We start from the raw sequence: 25,413 nt of genomic DNA, 5'->3' as shown, positions 1-25,413 counted from the left end.
TATAGATCATAAAAATCAACATGACTACTAAGAAAAGCCATAATGATGAGTTAAAGAACAAGTGATCAAATCCATTATTACAAATACTCATATATATTTTTAAGAGATGATATAGTAGTTACACCTTGTGATGGATCTCTCAAAATTAAGTTCTTAAGGTGAGAAGAAACATACCTCCACTCCTTGGGGAGTATTTGAGAAGTACCTTCATTTTACTTCGCATTTGTTTCTTCATGTTGCTCCTCTTGATTTTCAAGTGGTGCATTCTTTTGGCTATCATTTGATAATCTTCTTGTAGCTCTTCATCTACATTATCATCAAAAACAACTTTCTCCATAGAGGAAGAATTAGACTCATCAAATATAACAAGTATAAATTTTTCCATAATCAAAGTTCTTTTGTTATACACTCAATAAGTTTTGCTTGTGTTTGAATAGCCAAGAAAAATACCAACATCAAATTTTGGATCAAATTTGCCAAGATTATCTTTTGTGTTCAAAATATAACATTTGCATCCAAAAACTTTGCAATAATTAATGTTGGGTTTTCTATATTTCCAAAGCTCATAGAGAGTATTATTGAGATGATATCTAATCAATGTGGTCTTAACCATTTTTTTTTTAATAGACCTATCATTTCTCTCTACAACTCCATTTTGTTGTGGAGTTCTAGGTGATGAAAATTTATATTCAATGGCAAAACCATTACAAAAAAATCTCAAATGCATGATTTTCGAATTATCCACCATGATCACTTCTAATGCAAGAAATAACATATAACTCATCTATCATGCATATACATCACACAATCATGAAATATGTAAATATTCAAAGATTTAGAATTAAAGCATATCACTTATTTATCATGCTTAGGCATTACATAATCATTAAAAATCAAACAAATCTATCATGATAAGTTGACAAGCTATCATCTTATATATATAACCATGCATCATGATAAAGCACTCAATGTTAAACACAATGATAATTCCATCATGTAAACATACAAGCATACTTTCGCAAATTCATTTATCATGATTCACTCAATATAGTAAATAGCCAAGATAAACTTATCCACATCATGTTAATGCACTTAATGTTATGATATCAAATGAAGTGTTAAATATTTACTAAGATTAAAATACCATCACTTATAATCAATAAGGCAATAATAATTACCAAAACAATTAAATCATCTTGCCTCATTATTTTTGCTTTAGATTATGATCAAGTGATTATCTCCACAAGCTTCATCAAGGAACTCTCCACCATTCCTTGTTTATGGTACCTACAAAAATAAATTCAAGTTGTACCCTTTGGTACCCAAATACTCTTGGGTCCTTGAATGTTAGATTTAGTTCCTTTTGGAACCCAAATACATTTGACTCCATAATACACATTTCTTTTAATTGGACATCTATTCTTCATATGACCATTTTGATTGCAATAATGACATACAATTTGATCATTTGTGGAGGTAGCCTTAACAAAATAATTCTTATAATATTTTTGTTTCAAGTAAGGCTTATACCCAAGTCCTCCTTTATCAAACACACATTTTTGTGAATTAAGCATGTTATCCAACATCTTTTGCCCATTTGTGAATTTCAAAACAATTTCATTGAGCTCATTACTCTTTCTCTTAAGCACTTCATTTTCTTTCATCAACTCATCAACATGTGATTTTTCATGCTCATATGAAATACTTTGTTTACCTTTAAATGATGCAATTCTATCATGCAACATTTTATTATCTAACTCTAGTCCTTTAATCTTTTCATTTAATGAATCATTGCATTTTTGTAAAGCATTCTTTTCATTTTTCAAGTCATCTACATATGATTCTAGATGCTCATGTGAAGTGCTAGATTTCTCATTTGATAATGCAACTCTATCATGCAATGTTTTATTCTCTAATTCTAGGCATGTAATCTTTGCACATAGAGATTCATTTTCATTTTTGGGCTCTACCATTTTCTTTTTAAGACATGCATTCTTTTTACCAATTTTTATCCACTCATCATACAATTCTTTAAAAGCATCATACAATTCATCATATGTTGGATCACTTACCTCATCAAGTTCATCATCCGATTCATCTCCAATTGCCATAAGTGCCAAATTCGACACTTCATGAAATTCCTCCTCGTTTGTAGTCTCCTCATACACAATTTCAAGTTTTCTCCAAATTTCATAAGCATTAGAACAATTTGAAACTCTATGAAATTCATTTTTATCTAAGGCACAAAATAAAGCATTCATAGCCTTGGAATTTAAAGACATCTTTCTCTTATCCAATTCACTTAAAACATTCTTTCTAGGAATGAGTAAATCATCACAAACAACTTCCCAAATTTCATAATCTAAGGCTTGTAAAAACACTCTCATCCTAGTTTTCCAATAAGGATAGTCATTACCATCAAAGAATGGAGGTCTAGTGGTGGATTGGCCTTCCATGAAAGTTGAACTAATTTGGGTTGCTATTGATCTTTAACTCTAGACGGTTAAGTCTATACAAGAGTACCTCGCTCTGATACCAAATGAAATACTAACTAGGCAACCCAAGAGGGGGGTGAATTGGGATTTTAAAAATTATCCTAGGCAAACCACACAACAATTTAATCTATTGCCTTAATCAAATTGAAAACAATAAATTCAATCATGAACAATATTAAAAGAGTAAGGGAAGAGAAAACAAACACAAGGATTTTTACGTGGTTCGGCAATCCCCGCCTACGTCCACGCCTCCAAGCACACCGGGCTTGAGGATTTCACTAAGCTAGCCTCCCAAGGCTTCAAACGCTTACAATTGACTTCCAAGGTGTCAATGGACCTTTACAACAAGAGATTATCCCCAATCTCTTAACCCAAGTGTATCCCAACACTTACAATCACTCAAAGTAGAAGATTACAAATTGTTTTTCTCTCACACAATATTTAAGATTACAAATCAATGCCCAATGTGTGAATAGATGAAGAGAGAATGTGTTTAAAGCTCAATGAAGATTGTATTCTCGAATATAAGCTCAATGATTGTGTTGTGATCAACCTCCTTTGAATTTGAATGAGCTTATTTATAGTTAGAGCTGAAAATCTAGCCGTTACAAACTGTCGGACAGAAAACGGTTCGCCGTTAACCATAAACAGTTAGCCGTTTTGGTTGGTCAAAGTTACCGTTGGGCCAAATTTCAAATAAACGGTTAGCCGTTTAGGCTTACCCTTTCGCCGTTAATTTCCAGAAACCTGCAAAACAAATTTGGTTTAACCGTTCTTACTAAACGGTTCAAGGTTAGCAATCTGGAAATAATCGGTTAACCGTTTTAAGTAAACGGTTCACCGTTAGTTTGCAGAATCATCATTTTAACAATACTTTGCAGAACATGCTTTCTGGAAATTATCGGTTAGCCGTTTTAAATAAACGGTTAGCCGTTTTAAATAAACGGTTAGCCGTTTGCTACAGTGATTGCTACAGTGAAAGTATTTTCGAAATTTACAGTTTGACCCCAAAACTTTATAAAACTATATTACGGCCCAAAACGTTATGAAACTTTGCACATAGGTCCAATTTCAGAATTTCTAAGTAATGCTTTGTTAATCCCAAAACTTTCTGAAATTATGGTATAGCCCAAAATGCTATGACACTTTTCAAATAAGTCATTCTCCAAAATTTCAAGCAATACTTGTTTATTTCAAAGTTTTCAAAATGTTTCAATTAAACCATAAACTTTGAAAAACAACCAATTTCATAAAATCATTTTTCTATTAAATATGAAACATTTATAATGTGAAAATAATGATTTATTTAAAAAGAATGAAAACAATCAATTTCATAAAATCATTTTTCCATTAAATATAAAACCTTTATAATGTAAAAATAATGATTTATTTAAAAAGAATAAAAACAATCTAAGCTTAAAAGATATATCATTCTTAATCTTGTTTGTTATCATCAAAATCAATATTATGGAAACATATATGTTAACACGATGATGTGGCATTGACTGATGAGGTGTCACGATCCTGTTGGACTAAAATTCTTATGTACTGTTGATGGTGACGTGGCAGCATATCAGTGGACGAAAAATCTCGCGTACGGTGCATGCATCACACAGGATTATTTTCAACCAAACCGCGTTACTGTTCATCCGGGTCAAACCGCGTTACTGTTCAAAGTCGGGTCAAACCGTGTTACTGTTCATCCGCGTGGTCAAACCGTGGACTGTTGAGTGATGACGTGGCGCAATCCTGAGCGTCCAAACTATTTTTAATCCGATGGCCATGATTTACTCCATGTATCTATAAAAAGGGGGCCTCTCCCCCCTAATTTGAGATCTCTGAATCCATTTTTGGGATCCATTTTCTGTAATTGCCTCTCCATCTTGTATTTTCTTCGTATTTTAATAAATTCCCATTTTGCCCCTAGTTCAATTATGAGTGGCTAATTTTCTTTCAAGCTTGGGTTGAAGGTGAAGTCTCAACATGTGTCATGGGCTTAATTTGGTAAATTTATTTTCTCTTCCCCTCTAGTTTTTGTGGATGTTTTGACTTCTCGTCGACAAATAATAATATTCTTGTCTAGTACCGCCTTGGTTTCACCGGCCCTCTAGTACAAGGTTATTATTATTTGGCACGATAAGCCCTTAGCACCATATTGATTAGAGCGTGGTTCATGAGGTGTGGATTCCCCCCTCATGATTTAATTTGCATTAATACGGATTATTTAGCCCATGATGCATGTTGATACGGATCCAGATACCCAAGTACGTCATTTCAATAGAATTATCTTCAATTTATTCTTGCCCTTGCAATTCCAATTTTAGAATTTATTCTCGCCATTTGAATTTAAGTTTTAGCATATACCAAATCATTTCCACCATAAATCCAACAACCTATTTACAAAATTAATTCTATACACAATTAAAATCCACCTCCTCGTGGGATCGACACTCGTCACCATAGATCTATACTACAATAGATTCGTGCGCTTGCGAGTACATTAAAATTTTCACAACATTAACATCCCTTTGCTTAATGCTATTAAACAAGTTCCATCTTATGCCAAGTTTCTTAAAGACCTTTGTACTAAAAAGAGAAATATGCATGTTCAAAAGAAGGCATTTTTAACAGAAAACGTCAGTTCTATACTCCAACATAAAATTCCTTTAAAATGCAAAGACCTAGGCTCCCCCACTATCTCTTGTAGTATAGGGAACCACACAATTGAGAATGCTTTGTTGGATTTAGGAGCTAGTGTAAATCTGTTGCCTTATTCAGTATTCGTGAAACTTGGACTAGGAGAATTACACCCAACTCTAGTGGTGTTACAACTTGCAGATCGGTCCACGAAAATACCTCGTGGTATTGTGGAGGACGTGCTTATCCAGGTAGACAAGTTTTATTTTCCTGTTGATTCATTGTAATTGACACTCAACCAATGCAGGATTCAAAGAAGCACATCCCCATTATTCTAGGCCGACCTTTCTTGGCAACTGCGGATGCTCACATTTAATGCAGGACTGAAAATATGCAGTTGTCATTCGGCAACATGACTATGGAGCTCAACATTTTCAACATTGCCAAACAACCTCACGATGCAGATGATGGAATTGTTGATGTGGATTTAATTGAAACATTAGTTGATGACTCTTTTGTTTCAAACCTTAGTGATGACCCTTTACAGACATGCTTAACTCACTTTGGTTTGGATTTTGATATTGACAGATCGGTCGATGAGGTCAACGCCCTGCTTGACTTAGCACCATCCATGGACACTAATAAATGGAAGTCACGAGTTGAACAACTAGCACCATCAGAGAAGAAACTCATCCCATCATCAGAATCACCACCGAAACTCGAGCTCAAACCATTGCCCAACACTTTGGAATATGCATTTTTGGGAGAAGAAAGCACTCTGCCAGTAATCATCTCATCATCCCTCAATGACGAACAAAAAAGTAAGTTGTTGGATGTTTTAAAAGAGCACAAAGGGGCATTAGGATGGACCATAGCAGACATTAAAAGTATAAACCCTGCAGATTGCATGCATTACATTCACCTTGATGAAAATGCTAAATCTACTAGGGAAATGCAACGTCGATTAAATCCTAATATGAAAGAAGTTGTTAGAACTGAAGTCCTTAAGCTATTAGATGCAGGTATCATTTACCCCATTTCTGATAGTTCATGGGTCAGTCCTGTGCAAGTTGTCCCCAAAAAGTCAGGAGTCACAGTAGTTACGAATGTCGATAATGAATTGGTACCCACTAGAGTAACTACAGGATGGCGTGTATGCATTGATTATAGAAAGTTGAATTCTGTCACACGTAAAGACCATTTTCCTTTACCATTTATTGATCAAATGCTTGATAGATTAGTAGGCCATAAATTTTATTGCTTTCTAGATGGCTACTCAGGATACAATCAGATCCCCATAGCACCAAAAGATCAAGAGAAGACCACTTTCACTTGCCCTTTTGGCACATTTGCATATAGGAGAATGCCATTTGGATTATGTAATGCACCTGCTACATTTCAACGATGCATGTTGAGCATTTTTTCTGATATGGTTGAACGATTCCTTGAAGTCTTTATGGATGACTTTTCTGTCTTTGGTGATTCGTTTGATCAATGTTTACATCATCTAACACTAGTTCTGCAGAGATGTATCGAGAAGAACTTGATCTTAAATTGGGAGAAATGCCATTTTATGGTAAAACAAGGTATTGTTCTCGGTCACATCATTTCGAGCAAAGGTATTGAGGTTGACAAAGCCAAGGTGGATCTCATTTCTAATCTTCCTCCACCCAAAACAGTAAGAGAAGTAAGATCTTTCCTTGGGCATGCTGGTTTTTATAGACGTTTCATTAAAGATTTTAGCAAAGTTTCTAGACCCTTATGCAATTTACTTGCTAAGGATGTACCTTTTATCTTTAATGATTCATGTATTGTGGCTTTTGAAAAATTAAAGCAGTTGTTGACATCATCACCCATCATTCAGGCCCCGAACTGGAGCTTACCATTTGAACTCATGTGTGATGCATCTGATTATGCAGTAGGAGCAGTATTAGGACAAAGAGTTGATCGAATTCCCCACGTTATTTACTATGCTAGTATGACATTGAATGATGCACAATTGAACTATTCAACTACTGAGAAAGAAATGCTAGCAGTAGTGTTTGCATTAGAGAAATTTCGATCTTATCTCATTGGTTGTAAAATAATTATATTCACAGATCATGCTGCTCTTAAATATCTTCTCACAAAGAAAGATGCAAAAGCTAGACTAATTCGTTGGGTGTTACTTTTACAAGAATTTGACTTGGAATTCAAAGATAAGAAAGGGACAGAAAATGTTGTGGCGGACCACCTCTCTCGTCTCCATTTTGACACAATTACAGAGCCATTAATATTGAATGAGTCATTTCCAGATGAACTGATTAGTATTAAAAATTGTTTAATTATCAAGCGATAATATGTTATTTTATGCTTATGTTATAATTTATATTTGTGTTTATGTAATATATTATGAATTATTAATTATGTTTTAAATATATTTAATTTTGTGTATTTTTATGTGTTTATTAGGAAAATTATTAATTTCACGTACTTCGAGGCTTCAAACAGATAAACGGAGGTCAAATTTAGATTCCGGAGGTCCGAAAACCTTAAGATCAGTCAAGATCGGCTTAAAATTGGGCTTGTGTAAAAAAAGTTGACTTTTCCTATTGACTGAGCACTGATTGGATGATGAAATGAGCTTACAATAGATATGAGTGCATGGGATAACTGGCAATCTTGACTAAATCTCAACCGTTCATGATTCAATGGCCATGATTGTGCCATGTGGCAATGGTTGGTGAAGCAAGTTGGAGGATCCGAATCTTTGTATTCGGGTTGACCCGATCCACCCATTAACCCGCCAAATCTCAACCGTTCTTTGGGTAAATCGGACGAGTCAAATGATGCCATGTGTGATGTTGACTTTGGAAGTTTGACCAGCCATTGGATCTTGATCTAAGGGTTGTGAGGAGCACATGCATGAAGCCTATGATGGACCGCAAAGCACTGGATTATGAATTTATTTTTCTATAAATAGAGCCTCATTTTTATGTTTTGATCATCTCTCTACAACTCTCTTCTTCTCAAATTCTCTCCATCTCCTTGTAATCTTGATTTCCAGGTGTGTTTTTAATATTTTGTATAATTATTTTCATTAATAAAATTAGTTTTATTTCCAATTTTAGTTGTTTTTATTTCTTTTAATTATAAGTAATTCAATTTTACTACTTCTTTTTATTTTAATTATGCTTAACTAAATAATATTAGTTAGGGGAAGGTGAAACTCTTAAGAAATAAATATGATTTAATCAAATTCTATGTTTAATTTTATAAATTAAATTATTTTCTATTTACTTTTATACATGTTTTATATTTTGAAAATTTGATTTATTGTAGACAAACAAATGAATTTGGCACAATAAATTCTTAAGATCTTAATATAAGGCATGGTGAAACGGTATTTTGACTTATTGTAGACAAATTAAATTTTGGCACAATAAATACTTAATCCATCATAAAATTAAAGGGAAAATAATAATAATTTGTATAATTAATCTTTTGGGTAATAAATCTAAAACAAATTGGCAAAAAGAATTTATTAAGTTTTATTTATTTCTAAGAGTGGATCCATAACCCTAACTAGTTCAATTCCATAGTTTCATTTAAATTAAGTTGTTTATATTCAAGTTTTAATTTCAATTTTTAGATAAAATAAAATAAACTAATTAAATCTTTTCTTTGTGGATTGACCTCGGACTCACTGAGTTATAATACAACAAGACACTCTTATACTTGGGAGTTAAAATTTACTTTTAAGTTGTGTCATGAACAATTAATGAGTGGGAGTATTACCTTGGTATGCTGATATAGTTAATTATCTTGTTATAGGTAAACTTCCAGAGCATTGGACCAAGCAAGATAAGGCTAAATTCTTTGTAGAGATAAAGAATTTCTTTTGGGATGACCCGTATTTGTTCAAGTATTGTGCGGATCAAATTGTTAGACGATGTGTCCCAGAAAGTGAAATTCAGAATATCCTTTCATTCTGCCATGAACAAGCTTGTGGAGGCCATTTCAGTGCTAAGAAAACAACGACTAAAGTTTTACAATGTGGTTTCTATTGGCCATCTATATTTCGAGATGCTTACACTTTCTGTTCTTCGTGTGATAGGTGTCAGCGAATGGGGAGCATTACACGAAGGAACATGATGCCACTAAATCCAATTTTAGTGGTTGAGATTTTTGACATATGGGGTATCGACTTCATGGGACCCTTTCCCCCATCTTTTGGCCATCAATACATATTGGTTGCTGTTGACTACGTATCGAAATGGGTAGAAGCAATTCCATGTAGAACCAATTCCATGTAGAACCAATGATCACAAGGTGGTGATAGGATTTTTGAAAAGCAACATTGTTTCGCGCTTTGGATTCCCTCGAGCAATAATAAGTGATGATGGTGCCCACTTTTGCAACAAAGCATTCAAAGCTCTTTTGACAAAGTATTCCATCACTCACAAAGTGGCGACCCCATATCATCCGCAAACCAGTGGCCAAGTTGAGATATCCAATCGAGAAATAAAGCACATATTAGAAAAAACGGTGAGGCCAGACAGAAAAGATTGGTCATTAAGACTTGATGATGTATTATGGGCATATAGAACGGCTTTCAAGACCCCGATTGGGATGTCACCCTACAGGCTAGTGTATGGAAAAGCTTGCCACCTACCTGTGGAACTCGAGCATCGTGCATATTGGGCCATCAAGAAATTCAATTTTGACATGCAACAAGCCAGCTCAGAAAGAAGATTAAAACTGGCAGAACTTGAAGAAATTCGTAATGATGCATACGAAAATGCCAAGATTTACAAGCAACGAATGAAAGTCTTCCATGATAAGCAAATTATGAGAAAATCGTTCACTCCAGGTCAGAAAGTGCTTTTATTCAATTCTTGCTTGCACCTATTCCCAGGTAAGTTACGCTCTCGTTGGTCTGGCCCATTTATTGTTCATACTGTTTTTTCACATGGGGCAATTGAAATTAAGGACCCAAAGAACGGTGTCACGTTTAAAGTTAATGGTCAAAGATTAAAGCCATATCTAGAATACCAACCACTTGGAGAAGACATCGAAATAAATTTGAGTGACCCACCAAATTTGAATTGATTTTTTTTTCTTTTCGGTGATTTGATTTTTTTCTTTTTTTCTTTATATTATTCTTTTGCTAATTGAAATTATTTTTGCATAAGTGTGTTTGTTTAACTATTAAGTTTTCTCTTATCATTTTTTATCATGAGTACCTTACTTAGACCGTTCCTCCTGAACATTCTTAAACCACTTCAACGTGTCAAAACTCATCTCAAAAGGCAGATTCAATTTTGTAAAACACATCGCATTTGGGCTCTACAACCACCAGAGTTAGTATCCTATGTTGAGGGTCTAGAAAGCCAACTCAGAGATATTGAGAGAAGTGTTTACGACATCTAGTTGGAGCTTGAGGTGAATTCAATAAGAGGACGATTTTAATTTTCTTTGTGTGTTTTAATTTGTTTTTTTGTTTGTGTGCTTTAGTTTGTTACCCCGGTGAAGTGGCGGATAACGATACTCTGTGACAATCAAGTCGGTTACTTCAGTTTCCCATAATAATTGATATTCTGAGGCGAAAGTATGGACAGAAACGAGATTCTAGCGAAGCTTCACAAGCGATTCCCTTCACTTCCTCAGAATGCCCTCCTTACGATCTATAAAGCTCAGTTCGAACGCATGCGATTACTCATGAGGAATAACATACATGCTGACATCCGTTGGTTAATCGAGGCTAAAGTACGATCGGCAGGTGAGTTACCTCCAAAATTTATTGCATACATGCCTGGTTGTGGTAAAGGAAATTATGCAAGAAAACGACGAGCTCGAAGAATTTTTGTTGCTTGTCATAAGTGTGCCAGAATGAGTTACAATAAAAACCCATGTTCTTTAGGAATGGTGTCTGATAACAAGGAAGATAAGATTCAATTCATTAGGGATTGCTTGAATAAGGAGTCATTGGATGATATCCATTTGTCTCTTGAAACGCATCCCAGTGGATATGTGCAAGGAGCGATTCTCCAGTTATGGCCATTATTCCAGAAAGAGCATGCACGATATAATCTCTGGAATCTGACTATAAACAACCCTGTTTGCCAGTTTATAAGAAAACTGGATGGGAAGCCTATCCTTGACCTATAGAGGGCGTTCAAGCCGTTTCTGGACGTAAAACCAGAGGAAGATGTGAGACACAGTTGCAACTACCTGTAAATATCCTTCCACTTTACTGTTATTTTATTTCACTATTGTTTTATTGTGTGCATTATTATCTTTAATAATTTTATTACTGTTTGCTTTTTCCTTATTGCTGTTTGCTTTTTCCCTTTTACTGTTTCCTTTTTGACTAGCGAGCCACGTGCTTTACACGTTATTTGACACTGACATGTTACTTCATACACAACTGTGATCCACTGTCATCAAGATTCTTAAATGTGATTTCTTTTTTGTCAAGCACTCACAAATTATTTTTGAGAAGTATCACAATGGCAGCTACTCCCAATAGACAATTCAAGAACATTTGTGTGCTTTCTGGATTTACATATGGCAAACATAAAGAGTTCGTTGAGGCAGCCATAGATCTTGGTCGCAGCATAGCAGCGAGAAAATTACCCTTGGTGTATGGAGGAGGTAACCGAGGGTTATCAAAAATGGTCTCAGAAGCAGCTTTTATAAGAGGAAGTCAAGTGTTAGGCATCATCCCAAGAGTCTTAAAACCATTGGGCAGTTCGTCTGACTTATCAACTGGAGAAGAGTTAGTCGTCTCAGGTATGCAAGAAAGAATAACTGGAATGCTTAATCATGCTGATGCTTTTATTTTCCTTCCAGGAGATCTTGCAACACTAGAGGCACTTATCACAGTAGCATCTTGGGCCCATCTGCACATCCACCAGAAACCCATCAGTTTGTTAAATGTCAATAACTTTTATGATGGCTTTATCGCATTTCTTAACCATGCAATAAAAAACTATTTCATTCCTTCTAATGTGAAAAAACTTTTTATTTGTGCTCACACTGCTAATGAGCTACTTGATCTATTACAAGCTTATAAACCGGAGCCAGACCTCTGGACTTTTGTGTTGGAGCGCCCCAATAATGATGGTAACAGTAGCCGCAGTAAGAAGTACAAATTAGATTTAACTCTCCGCTTGTAAATATTTTCTTCTGTGTTACACCACCCAGGTGATGTCTTCTAAACTCTACTTCTTTCCTTTCAAACATTGAGGACAATGTTTCATTCTGGTTGGGGGGAGGGAATAGTCGACAATTGTGGAATCTTGGTTAAGTTTTTACTGATTTTTTGTTGTAGAAACTAACTGTTACTAACTTTTTGTGTTGAAGATGGCTGAATATGGAGTGTAGTGACTCTAGAAACGCATCTTCATCATTAAAAAAAATTAAAAAATAAAAAATACAAAAAAAATTTCAGACATTTTCTTTTTCTTTATTATGTTTTGATGTCTATTTTTCTTCTTTTTAATTTATCCTTATAAATATATATTTTCAAATTTTTGAGTCGAAGATGGCTGAATATGGAGTGTAGTGCCTCTAGAAATGCATCTTCTAAGTTAAAAAAAAAAACCATTTTCGTTTTCTATCATTTTACGTATAAGTTTTCTAATTAGTTTTTATGCATCATTTTCACATTTCTGCATGTATATTTTCCTTTCATGTTTAGAATAGGTTGGGGGGTAGAATGTTGTTTAAAAAATAAAATTGTGTGATTTGTTTTGACATTGGATGACATGATTTATTTCAAATTTTAGTATTTGTATTATCTTTGGTCTTAAGTGATGTTACATTATGTTTGCTACTCTACATGTTGATGTCGAAGACAAATATGAGTTGCTTGAAGGAATGAACATGTCATAATAAGTACCAAGTGAGTTTTTGAGCCTATCATTTTTCTTGGAGAGTAACCCTTTTGCCCATTCTTTATACAGCTTAACAATTTATTATTGTATACGCGATCTCTAGATTTCTTTTGAGTTAACCCTTTAAAAAAAAGAAAAAAAAATGTGTGTTGCTACATTGGGAGGCCCATCTAACTAGTAGATATGAATGATTATTTAGAGCCCTAAAAGACGATGGAAAGGCCATCTTTGATCCGTTTGAGCCTTTCTAGCCATCCCTTTTATTAAATATCCATAGTTAACCCTTTTGAGACTTAAAAAAAAATGAAAACCTTTTCTTTGTCAACTTATCATCTTGACCTACTCCGATTTGGAGTATTACCCAATGTCTTATAAGTTCCGTCACCTATTTATGTTTGAGAAAATGTAAATAATTATTTTGTTCAGTGAAGTTATGCCAAATAAAAGCAAAAAATAAAAAAACAAAAAAACAAAACAAAACAAAAGTTGTTGTTTCAAAAGAATAAAAATAACAATAATAGGTGAAATCCACCTTGCAACTTCCAAAAAAAAAAAATTCTCTGTATTTTTCTCAAACATACACTTTGTTTTCCCTATTTTCCTTCTTTGTTAGCCATGTCCCTAGCCTACGTTACGTCCTAATAAAAGTCCTTCTTGATTTTAGGGAACTATATTCTGAAGTAGAAGCTAGTTATATGGGCTAAAAAGATGTAGTGGTGCATAACAAAAAAAAAAAATAAATAAAAGAAAAAAAAGAGATAAATAAATTGGGTTGACTAGCATTTTTGTTTGACTTGAGATTGTATTATTTCTAAGTTGAGGGCATATTTATTTCATCTTGGTGAGAGCATGTGATATCACTTCTTTATAATTTTCTCTCAATTACCATTCATTGGAGTGACTATTTTTATTGGGTTTAATTTCTTTGTGAGAGTGTCACTACTTCTAGTGAGATTTTGGGGTTTGACATGTCATTCTTGAAAGTAGCTATATCAAAGTCTACTGGGCTGATTCATGTGGATGGTTGATGTGGGTGTGATGTTGCTTTAGACTAGAGATAATGCTTATACTTTTATTTGATTGCTATCATTAATCTGATTGAATAAACACGAGTGTTTCTAAATAAAATAAAGAAAAATCATTTTGGTTTTGAATTTTGTTTTCCCTTTATTTGCTAGGGACTAGCAATAAGCTGGTTGGGGGGTGTGTTGAGTGTTAGAAAATGTATATTTATAAAGGAGAAAATCATCATTTTACACTACAAGTTTTACTAACACCTTTACTTTTATGAATTTAACATTCTTTTGATTTAATTATGTGTGTTTTATTTTAATTAAGTATTTTATGTATTTTAGGAGCATCGTAGTCATTTCACAATAAACGACAGATCAGATGGCAAAACGGACATCACTTTTGAACTCAGGACGGTCGAAAACCTTAGGAGGAGTATAAAAGAAAAAATGACACTGTTTACATGTACGGTATTATTCACATGTATGGTACTGTATACGTTACTGTTCACGGCACTGTTCATATAGACGGATCGATGACGTGGCATTGACCGATGATGTGGCATTGACTGATGAGGTGTCACGATCCTGTTGGACTAAAATTCTTATGTACTGTTGATGGTGACGTGGCAGCATATCAGTGGACCAAAAATCTCGCGTACGGTACATGCATCACACAGGATTATTTTCAACCAAACCGCATCACTGTTCACCCGGGTCAAACCGTGTTACTGTTCATCCGCGTGGTCAAACCGCGTACTGTTCACGCGTACTATTGACTGATGACGTGGCGAAATCCTGAGCGTCCAAACTGTTTTTAATCTGATGGCCACAATTTACTTAATGTATTTATAAAAAGGGGGCCTCCCCCCCCTAATTTGATATCTCTGAATCCATTTTTGGGATCCATTTTCTGTAATTCTCTCTCCATCTTGTATTTTCTTCGTATTTTAATAAATTCACATTTTGCCCCTAGTTCAATTATGAGTGGCTAATTTTCTTTCAAGCTTGGGTTGAAGGTGAAGTCTCAACATGTGTCATGGGCTTAATTTGGTAAATTTATTTTCTCTTCCCCTCTAATTTTTGTGGATGTTTTGACTTCTCGTCGACAAATAATAGTCTTGTCTAGATACCGCCTTGGTTACACCGGCTCTCTAGTACAAGGTTATTATTATTTGGCACGATAAGTCCTTAGCACCATATTGATTAGAGCGTGGTTCATGAGGTGTGGATTCCCCCCTCATGATTTAATTGGCATTAATACAGATTATTTAGCCCATGATGCATGTTGATACGGATCCAGATACCCAAGTACGTCATCTCAATAGAATTCTCTTCAATTTATTCTCGCCATTTCAATTCCAATTTTAGAATTTATTCTCGCCATTTTAATTTAAGTTTTAGCATATTCCAAATCATTTCCACCATAAATCCAATCACCCATTTATAAAATTAATTCTACACACAATTAAAATCCACCTCCTCGTGGGATCGACACTCGTCACCATTGGTCTATACTATAATAGATTCGTGCGCTTGCGAGTACATTAAAATTTGCACAACAAAGAGTGCCTAAATAAAATGCCACACTAGTTTAAAAATTCAGTGAATGATCTGTATTCTCCCCCCCCAGTCAGATTGCAGTATCTTAATGGTTGTTTGGAACTGGTTTTCAACTTGCAACTTGTATAGCTTAAAAACTTCTAAAGCTTCTGATTTCAACTTCAATGGGTAAATCCAAGTATATCTAGTGAAATCATCAACAAAGCTAATATAATATCTAAAGCCTTCTCTTGAAATAACTGGTGAGGGACCCCAAAGATCAGTGTGTATAAGCTTAAGTGCTGATTTGGTTTTGATTTTTGTAACTAGGAAGTGCAATTTGTGTATTTTACCTAACTGACATGCTTCACAGAAATGTTGTGTTGCTTATTTAACCATATTCAGAGAAAACTTATCAGCATGATGAAGTTTGAGTAAATGCAATAAGCTTTGAGAATTTGGGTGGCCAAATCTTCTGTGTAAAAGAGCTATTTTATTAGGCTTATTAGAATATACATCAAAACCATTCTGCAAACAATTGTTTGGATTATTTATGAACTTTACAGATGGCATATGAGAAGCAAGATGACAGAATGATAACATTGACAGAGGTTTATTAGCTTGACTATGAGACACAACAGATGATGACTCAAAATTCTTGGTAGAAGACAAAGGTTTGACCAGTAGTTTATACAATCCTTTCTCAGCAATGCCCTGCATTAGAACTTGTCCCTTCAGCAAATCCTTCACAACACAAAATGATCCAAGAAATTCAACAGAAATGTTATTGTCAGTGGTAAGTTTGGAAATGCTTATTAGGTTCTTTGTGATAGAGGGAATAAGCAAAATATCTTTAAGTGCAATATGTGAATCTGCAGGTTTAGATTTTGAACTCTTGAATGAAAAATAAGAATCACTAATATGAGTTATTGATAAACCTTCACCATTACCAATAATTAGCTTATCATTACCTCTAAACTCATCTTTGATATTTAGATTGCCCATGCTGTTGGTCAGATGATGAGTGGCACCACTATCTAGGTACCAACCTTCATCTGCAGGTCCTTCACAATATGCAGCAGAAGCAGCTCCAGCCCAGGGTATACCAGAATAGTCAGATACACAAGAATGTCCAGAATGTGACACTTGTAATCCAATATTATTGACAGGCCATGGATCATCATTTGTTGGATAGTGAGGCATGTATGCATGTTCATAATTAGCTATGTAAGCAGAATTTGAACCTTTTCCTCTCTGAAATTGTCTTGGTGGCTGAGGTATGTAGTTTTCTTCAAATCTGTGCCAGCATTCAACAGCTGTATGTCCTGCTTTGAAGCAAATCTGACATGTATTCATGGAATCATCACTGTTGGATGCTTGTGATTCAAAAGAAGGTAAATTCCCAGTACCAATGAAACCAGTACTACTAAAAGAACCTCTTTCAGAAGAACCAAATCTATTACTTCCCATCATCATTTGATTTCTTCCATGATTACCAAAATGACCAGTTCCGGCAGGAAAACCTCTTACATGAGAGTTCAAAAATATTCCTCTACCATTAAACATGCCATTTCTACCACTTGAATGACTATTATAATTGCCCTAGACACCTCCTGTATATCCTCCTCTCCTAGCTTGACATCTCATTTGAGCATAGTATGCATTCATCATACTATTATTATTCCAGTTAGACATATTAGCATAATTTGCATTAAACATGTGTTTTTCACTTTGACTTTGTTCAAGTCTAGCTTCATGAGTGAGTAATAAAGCATAAGCATCATCATAATCCAATTTGCTTGCTGTGATAAAAGTAGCTAAATCCAAATAGCCAGCTCCTAGACCATTGAGAATTTACTGCAACATATCTCTATCTGATACAGGACTACCAGCACACGCCAATTCGTTTGTAACTTGTTTCATTTTTAAGCAATATTCTTCAATAATTAGTGATTCTTTTCTTAAGACACTCATCTCATACTTAAGTTGAAGAACTCTAGCCTCAGATTGTACACCAAACCTTTTCTCTAATGTTTTCCATACATCAAATGAAGTAGTACATGAGTGAACTAGACTGAGAATATCTTCAGTTATTGAGCTAAGAAGCCAGCTGAGTAATGTTTGATCCTGAGATCTCCAAATTGTGTATTCAGGATTCTCGATCTGTTGAGAAGATCCAGCAGCTGTTTCGGCAAAGCTTGATGATGCTATGAATCGATTTGGTGCAATCTTTTCTCCATTAATGTATCCTTCAAGTCGATTTCCTCTGATGGAGGCCAGGACTTGATTTTTCCAAGGCATGTAGTTAGATCTATCTAATTTGATTGGTGTGATGAAAGAAAAGGTCGTTTGATTTGCAGCTACTGTATTTTGATTGCTTGTGATTGCCATGATTGGCTCTGATACCATGAAGAAATTGTAAAAATGAATAAGTGCTGCTGTTTGGCAACTGAGAAAATACAGAGGAAAATTTCTTATTCATTAATGAACTGATATTTTGTACATAACAACAATCACGAACTTGCAGCTATTTATACATGCTTACATTGACTAACTAATTATTAAACACAAGCTCACTCAGCTAATCAATAACCAAATACAGCGTGTGCATTGTGAAGTTAGTTAGGTTGGTAACTGCTGCTGACGTGGATCTTCTGACGTGGCACTAATGACAGCTGGTAACTTGACACGCTGATTCTTCTTCTTCACTTCTGCATAATGAGCTATCTTCACACTTGCAAGTCATTTCTTCGTTCCTCGTCCTCTGTTTGCCCAGGCTATGTGTCTTCTCTCTTGGAGTTATCTCTTCTTAAAAATATTGCTATCAAGATTAGTTGGTGCCGGCAACTTAGATCATTCAAGGGTTTTGACATCCTCTCTATTATTATTATTTTGTTTGTTAAGGTAAATTCTGATAGTCTTCTCAAGAATAATCGTGGTATGTCGACTTGCGGGGTTGTTTTTAGAGATAGTCATGGCCGGTTCTTCGGTGTTTTTGGGATAAGGTTGGGCATTGTTTTACGTTATTGGATATGACTCAAAAGTGGCTGATTACTCCCAATAATAAGAGTGCTTAGTTAAAATATAATCTCATGAGTTTGGGAACGAATTATAAGAATAAAAATCTGGTAATCAATAATTAAATGAAAGTAGTTGTATAAAAGTAAATTAAGAAGAAATAATCTAAATTTTAGAAGTGCTAAGGTGTTGGGATTCATTTTTGATATTCAAATCATAAACATAATACTCTCTTATATTTATTTTTTTGTGTTTTTTTACTAGTTTGGATATTATGTGACTTGATCCTAATTAACTACTCTAAGAATAAATAGAGGATCAAGAATATTATATGCCACAGCTATATTGAAATATTCTCACAATTGTACTGGTGTGTTGACATTAGGTCTAAATTTCCACATAGATCCAAGGGGTAGGGGTGGGTGTTCGGATCGAGTCAACTCGAGCTGAATCGAACCCGAAATAAATTTCGGATTTGGTTCGGTTCAGGTTTGGTTCGGTTCAGGTTGACCTTAACAACTTGATCGGGTTCAATTTTATAAACCGATCGGGTTAGCCTCTAAACAAAATAAATTATATATATATAGGGAAATTATCATTGTACCACCTCTCTTTTACCTTATGTTCATCTAACTACCACAAAATTCTAACATGTTCTTTGCACCACCTTTCTTTTTAAATTTGTATCAATTAGCCACTTTTGCACTAACGCCATTAAATAATTTAAAGAAATGATAATTTTACTCCTAAATAAATTAAAAGACTATTTTTATTTTATAAAAACTTTGAAAATAAACAATTATAATTATAAAAATACTCCTAAATTTAATAAAAAATAAATCCCAAAATTAGAATTTTTATTTTTAATAAAAATTATAATTATAAAAATAATTACAAAATTTTGGGATTTAATAAAAATCCCCTAAATTATTAAAGTTTTGGAATTTATTTTTTAATAAATAAATTCAGTTATTTTAATAACATTTTGCAAAATTATAATTTTTTAATAAATAAATTCAGTTATTTTTATTAAAATATTGCAACATTATAATTTTTTATTAAAAATAATTATTAAAATTTTGTAAAATCTAAATTTAATAAAAATCAACTGAGTACCTCTATTTGAGATTTATTTTTTTATTAAATTTAAGGTTTTTTTTTCAAATCTTTTATAAAATAAAATGATCCTTTAATTTATTTTAACATTTTATTTAAATTATTTAATGGTGTTAGTGCAAAAGTGGCTAATTGATACAAATTTAAAAAGAAAGGTGATGCAAAAAATATGTTAAAATTTTGTGGTGGTTAGATGAAAATAAGATAAAAGAGAGGTGGTGCAGTGATAATTTCTCCCACACACACACACACACACACATATATATATATATATATATATATATATATGTGTGTTGTAAATACATAAGGCAACAACGCAATCCCTAAGTATTTCACTCTTTCTTATTCTTTCTCCATTGCGAACAAGACAAAACGAACCTTCACTCACAACACACAGCCACACCGACGTTACAGCCACTGATGTCAGTAACAAACGCCCACCACGCTACCACTACTGTCACTCCCGTTCAAGTGAGCAGACACTGCGGCTTCTAGCTGTTCTCGATTGATTCAAAATTATCAATGTAAATATTTAAGGTTACTCTATTTATCCAATAAAATTGTTTATTCTGAATTTTAAAAAGTATGATTTATAGGTGTAAGTTATGATATTTACTTAGAATTAAAGAATAGAAACTTGATACCTATGAGGGTAGGTGGAAATCAAGTTCTCACTTCTCGAACTCCCCATTTCACCTTATTGAATTTTTATAATTCTTAAATTATCCTCAATTAATTATGCTCATCATCATTATTGAATTTATTATATTAATTATTATTATTATTATTATTATCATCATTAATGTCATTACTATTATTATTACACACCAGCAGCAAGAAAACTAATTTAAACCCAATTTTCTACTTTAATTACAAAATAACCTTACACATTTATTTTTTTAAAATCTTTATTTTCCCTCTCTAACGATCATAATTTTCTCTCTCTATTAAATTTCTCAACTTAAATAATGTTCTCGAGCCGCCTCTATTTTAGTTTCGATTAAATTTGAGTATTAATAACCTTATTTCAAATCATCCCTTTTATTTTTATTTCTTAACAAAATCAAATAAAAGATCATGACTTTTTCTTTAAAAAAAAACTTAATATTCATTCTTTATATGGACTATTTCAAATTCAATAAACTTTCTTGTGTGAATAGTGAAATATTTATTTCAGTCCTAATTATCTCGCATAATCAGATAATATAAAGGTAAAATAATTTCAATAGAAGTATTATCTTCGGATAATAAAAATAGAAAACCAGAGTTTTTTCTTTTTCCTTTTTTTTTTTAAACAGCAGATAGGCTAAAAAATAATATCACTTTGTTTTTTAATTTTTAAGGTTAAAATTGTAAACATAAAAATGTGGGGGTTTTATAAGACATTTTAAGAGGACGGACGCATTTTTGTCTTTGCTCCCGCTGCCTCCTATTTCTCGACGCCGGACCATCAACGCTGCTACTGAAGAACTCATATTTATGGTAATTTCGTTTTAGTTTTCTTGGCATTTAATTTGTATCTTCATAGTTTTATCGGCATTTTCTTTTGGAATTTCATTTCTATGTCGCGATGTTCTGATGGTGATTCCAAATTAAACCTAGGTAATAACTCTCTTCTTCATTAATGTCTGAGATACTTTGTTTTTGAGTCGCATATCGTTATTGTTTTATTCCAGTCCACAGGTAGCTGATGGACTGGAATCACTCGCTGTCAATTGGGTGTTTGTCAAATATTTTCGTAGTTATGCTTTTAAACTGAAACCGAAACTCATATTGAGGCTTTTACTGTAGTTACAAACATACCCTCAGTTTGTTCTTTGTTGGGTCTGGATTGATTAGGGAGCAGGTTGGATTAATTTAGTTTATGGCCAACCTTCTTATATCATCGTTAAAAGGGTCACGATTACTTTTGTCTCACAGTATAGGTTTTCCATTCCACGGAATCTTGTCAGTCAGTGTGTGTAGTTGTATCTTGCTTGCTGCATCGCTAGACCGGGAATTCGCTTAAGAAGAATTGCTTATCTCCTTGTTAATTCAGGCCATTTTATGCTGCTGTTCGTAGTTATACTGAATATTAATGCGTAATCTAATTGCAAAACAGAGATGGTAATTCCTCCACCTGTTAGGCCACCTAAACTTTCCAACTTTCTGAAGCCATATGTCCTGAGGATGCACTTTACGAACAAGTATGTGAGTGCGCAAGTGATCCACTCACCAACAGCCACAGTGGCTTCATCTGCAACCTCACAGGAGAAGGCCCTGAGGTCGAGCATAGGGTGCACTCGGGATGTGGCAGCTGCTTCCAAGATTGGGAAAATTCTAGGTGAGCGACTTCTTCTCAAGGATATACCTGCTGTTACTGTTTTCTTGAAGAGAGAACAAAGATATCATGGTAAAGTGAAAGCCGTTATTGATTCTCTGAGGGAATCTGGTGTCAAATTGCTTTAGATTCAGCTTAAAGAATTGTAGTTCCTGCTAGTTCTTTGCTATAAATGATTGCCGTCTGTTGATCTATGGAATGATTGTGTGATGGGATATGTGTTTGTCATGTTTTGATTGTTTTATTTTGAACAGAATTTTAGTGTGCATTTACGACCTAGTTTAAGTGCTTTCAGAGAACTTGTAGAAGTGGTTGTTTTTGTTGAAGAAGGGGATTGGATTGAAATAGTTCTTACTGTTTCGAGATTAGAAATAATTGTATGTTACTTCCTTTTCCCATTCCTTTCCTTTGTACCCTATGATGCACGCAAGGTATATATGTGTCACTTTCTGTTTTCTTGTATAAAGTTATCAGGAAATAAGTGATTGATGCAGATATTGCTATTCCGATTCAAAATTATGTAAAATTGTAGACAAATTCCAAATATTTAAACTGAAACCATTGGAAAAAATTGTAGACAAATTCCAAATATTTAAACTGAAACCATTGGAAACTTACTTTCCATGTGTGTTGGAATGTTTTTAAATGATATACAAGTGGAATTTGATGGTGCATTTGAACTTATAATCAGCTCATATTATCATCTATTCTTGATTATTATAATGAAAAACTTTGCTACCCTTACTATTTTGTGAAGTACAATTGTCCTTTTAATAACTTAAAAGATGAAAGCTAAAAACAAGAGGTCTCACAACTGGCCTTCATAAGCCTTTGCTGACGGCCATGGGACACCGTTCAAATTAGGGGTGGGCATCCAGTTTGTTTTTACTGAATTTGGTTTGGTTCGGTTCGGTTCTTTAGTTTGGTTCGTCTTGGGTTTTAATTTTAAGGAATTGCATGTTTTCGGTTCGGTTTGGTTCTGGGCTAGAACTGAACCAAATCGGATAGTGCCGGCCCCACCATTCATTAAGGAGATAAATGGGATTGTGGGATCTCTGTTGCCCCATTTACACGATGGTACTCTCCTTGGCGTATGAGCTTTCATTTACTACCAAATGGTGATTAAAATTACGGACAATTTATAAAGCTGCCATTGTTCACTGCTACCACATTGCACAGAGTAACGACCGTTCTTCAAAGTGGTGGTACCCCTGGTTGTAAGACAACGACACCGTTCGTTTGTCGAAAATTTAATTGCTGTTTGGCGACAAATAGAAGCTTATATGTTCGCAAGAGTAAGTGCTAATACTGTTGCACTATTAAAGCGACAGGAGTTAATCAAGCGACGGGATTCAGCTTTGCAAAAGAAGAACTCGTGTTAAAGCACATTAGTCTTCAGCTGAAAACTATAAGGAGCTGGTGGCTGCATTTTGGGAATGTGTTTCTTATCGAATGTCCCGATTGCCATATCGACTAACTTCAGTCATATGCAAGTCTAGAAAGCAATAACTTCCATACATAAACAATGTGATCGATACAAGTTCGACATCAATGTTCCGAAATAAAATTTTTGAACTGAAAGGTACGAACAACAATATTAAATTAAAGGAACAACATTTACATCACTTCTGAGGTCGGCAGTTGCATGATATCTTGGATGAAAAATTTGATGTTGTTATAAGAAGATCCCCCTTCTTCTAAAGCTCTCTTTGCCAGCTCTCCAAACTCTTTGGCTCTTCTTCTTCTTCCATCTCTTTCTTCTCCATCATCCATTAGTATGTTTATAGCCGTTTCGACATCTTCCTTCTTCACCAACACTCCAATCTTCTCTTCTTCCCCAAACTTCATTGGAACTTCCACTCCAACACTCACACCAATCCTTAAAACTTCCACAATCAATTTCTCGTTACAAAATTGGTCTGTAAAAAGTGGCCATGTAAGCATTTGAACGCCGGCTGATATCCCTTCTAAAGATGAATTCCAGCCACAATGTGTTAAGAATCCTCCTACTGCAGGGTGTGATAATATCATTACTTGCGGTGCCCAACCTCGGATCAAAAGGCCTCTCCCTTTAATCCTTTCTTCAAAATTTTCTTCTACAAGCCATTTCTCTAGTTCTTCTAATTTATTTCCTACCCTTGAAACCCAAATAAATGGTTTCTTAGATGCTTCCAGGCCTAAACCAAGCTCAATCAGTTGTGAAGATGTTAGATTGCAAATACTTCCCAGACAAACATACACTACCGAGCTTGGTTGTTGCGAATCAAGCCATGTTAAGCATTCGGGAATATCAATTGCTGCTTTGTTACCTCTCTCCACCTTGTCTAAGCTTTCTTTGTTGCACAGAGAAACAGGGCCGATGCACCAAACTTTTCCTTGTTTGGCGTTCTTGTATTCTTTTACGGATGCTGACTCAAGCTCTTCGAAGGTATTTATAATGACCCCGTATGTTTTCTTGTCAGCTGCCAAAATTTTGTCATTGAACTCTTTCAATTCATCAGTCGGGGGGGATATTGGTAACTGAACTTTAGTAAATTCAATGTGATGAGGGAAGCCAGGTACCTTAAAGTATTCTGAATCAGATGAAACATTCTCGTGAACCTTTGAAACACGCAAGATGTCCAAGCATAAGAGACAGAAGCAAGAAAATCCATGGAAAATAATCCTTGGAACATTGAATTTGGCAGCAGTATCCACCGTCCAAGGAATGCACATGTCAGAAATTATGCAGCAGGGCTGAGGAGTCTGCTCTCTGAACAAATTTTCAAAAGGCAATTGAAGCTTTTGAAGTGACGTCAAGAAGTTGTAGGCCAAGTCTATTGAAGGAAGCATGTCGAAATTCTCGCAACCTTCAGGTAATCCTGCCTCTTGCCATGGAAATTGTATTTCAATGAGTCGGATTTGTAGTCTGCATTGTAGGGCACGAGCAAGCACTGTTTTGAACCTTGCTGCATTAACTGGGGTTGTGACAATTGTCACAGTAGCTCCATGCTGTGCAAGCAATCTAGCAATGTCAAACATGGGAATCAAATGGCCTTGAGCTAAGAAAGGAAGCAAGATAAAATGAAAGTTGCTGGTTTCGGACGCCATGGCTGAATCAGGATAGACGAGGTAATCTCTTTTCATTTATGCGAAGGAGTGGCAGCAACTTGATTGTGATGTCGGAGGCTGCGTAAGCATTTTGGCTTATTCGGCTATAAAGGTGTGGTTAATGTTCTTCCACATTGACTTATCATTCAATCTTTGTTTGTTTCTTCAAAGTCTTCACTCTATGGTTAAGTTCTGGAGAGAACTAGTCTAGCTTCTGAAAGGAATGTAGAAAGGGAATATAAGGTATATAAGAGAACCAAAATTTGCTTAATCGCATTGCTTAGTTGGTTACTACTTTTATTTTT

At 34.6% G+C, this 25,413-nt stretch overlaps 2 protein-coding genes and 1 pseudogene across 2 annotated transcripts; 2 read left to right on the top strand and 1 right to left on the bottom strand.

The window, feature by feature from the left end:
• The window catches only part of LOC112096373, a 108,460-nt pseudogene extending 101,182 nt beyond the window's left edge, over window positions 1-7,278 (top strand).
• Window positions 7,279-21,065: 13,787 nt separating this feature from the next.
• LOC18035378 (50S ribosomal protein L18) lies at window positions 21,066-22,539 on the top strand. Its single transcript, XM_006423761.2, has 2 exons — window positions 21,066-21,180; window positions 21,800-22,539. The coding sequence occupies exon 2, from the start codon at window positions 21,802-21,804 to the stop codon at window positions 22,144-22,146; it is 345 nt and encodes a 114-aa protein (XP_006423824.1). The 5' UTR covers window positions 21,066-21,180; window positions 21,800-21,801; the 3' UTR covers window positions 22,147-22,539.
• A 1,096-nt stretch (window positions 22,540-23,635) lies between these two features.
• Window positions 23,636-25,144, bottom strand: LOC18034362 (UDP-glycosyltransferase 73C6). The gene has a single exon (XM_006423759.2). The coding sequence runs from the start codon at window positions 25,142-25,144 to the stop codon at window positions 23,636-23,638; it is 1,509 nt and encodes a 502-aa protein (XP_006423822.1).
• Window positions 25,145-25,413: the final 269 nt, after the last annotated feature.

Source organism: Citrus clementina, unplaced genomic scaffold, assembly GCF_000493195.1.
Source record: "Citrus clementina cultivar Clemenules unplaced genomic scaffold, Citrus_clementina_v1.0 scaffold_8, whole genome shotgun sequence".
Lineage (NCBI taxonomy): Eukaryota > Viridiplantae > Streptophyta > Magnoliopsida > Sapindales > Rutaceae > Citrus > Citrus x clementina.
This window is presented reverse-complemented; position numbering and strand designations above follow the sequence as displayed.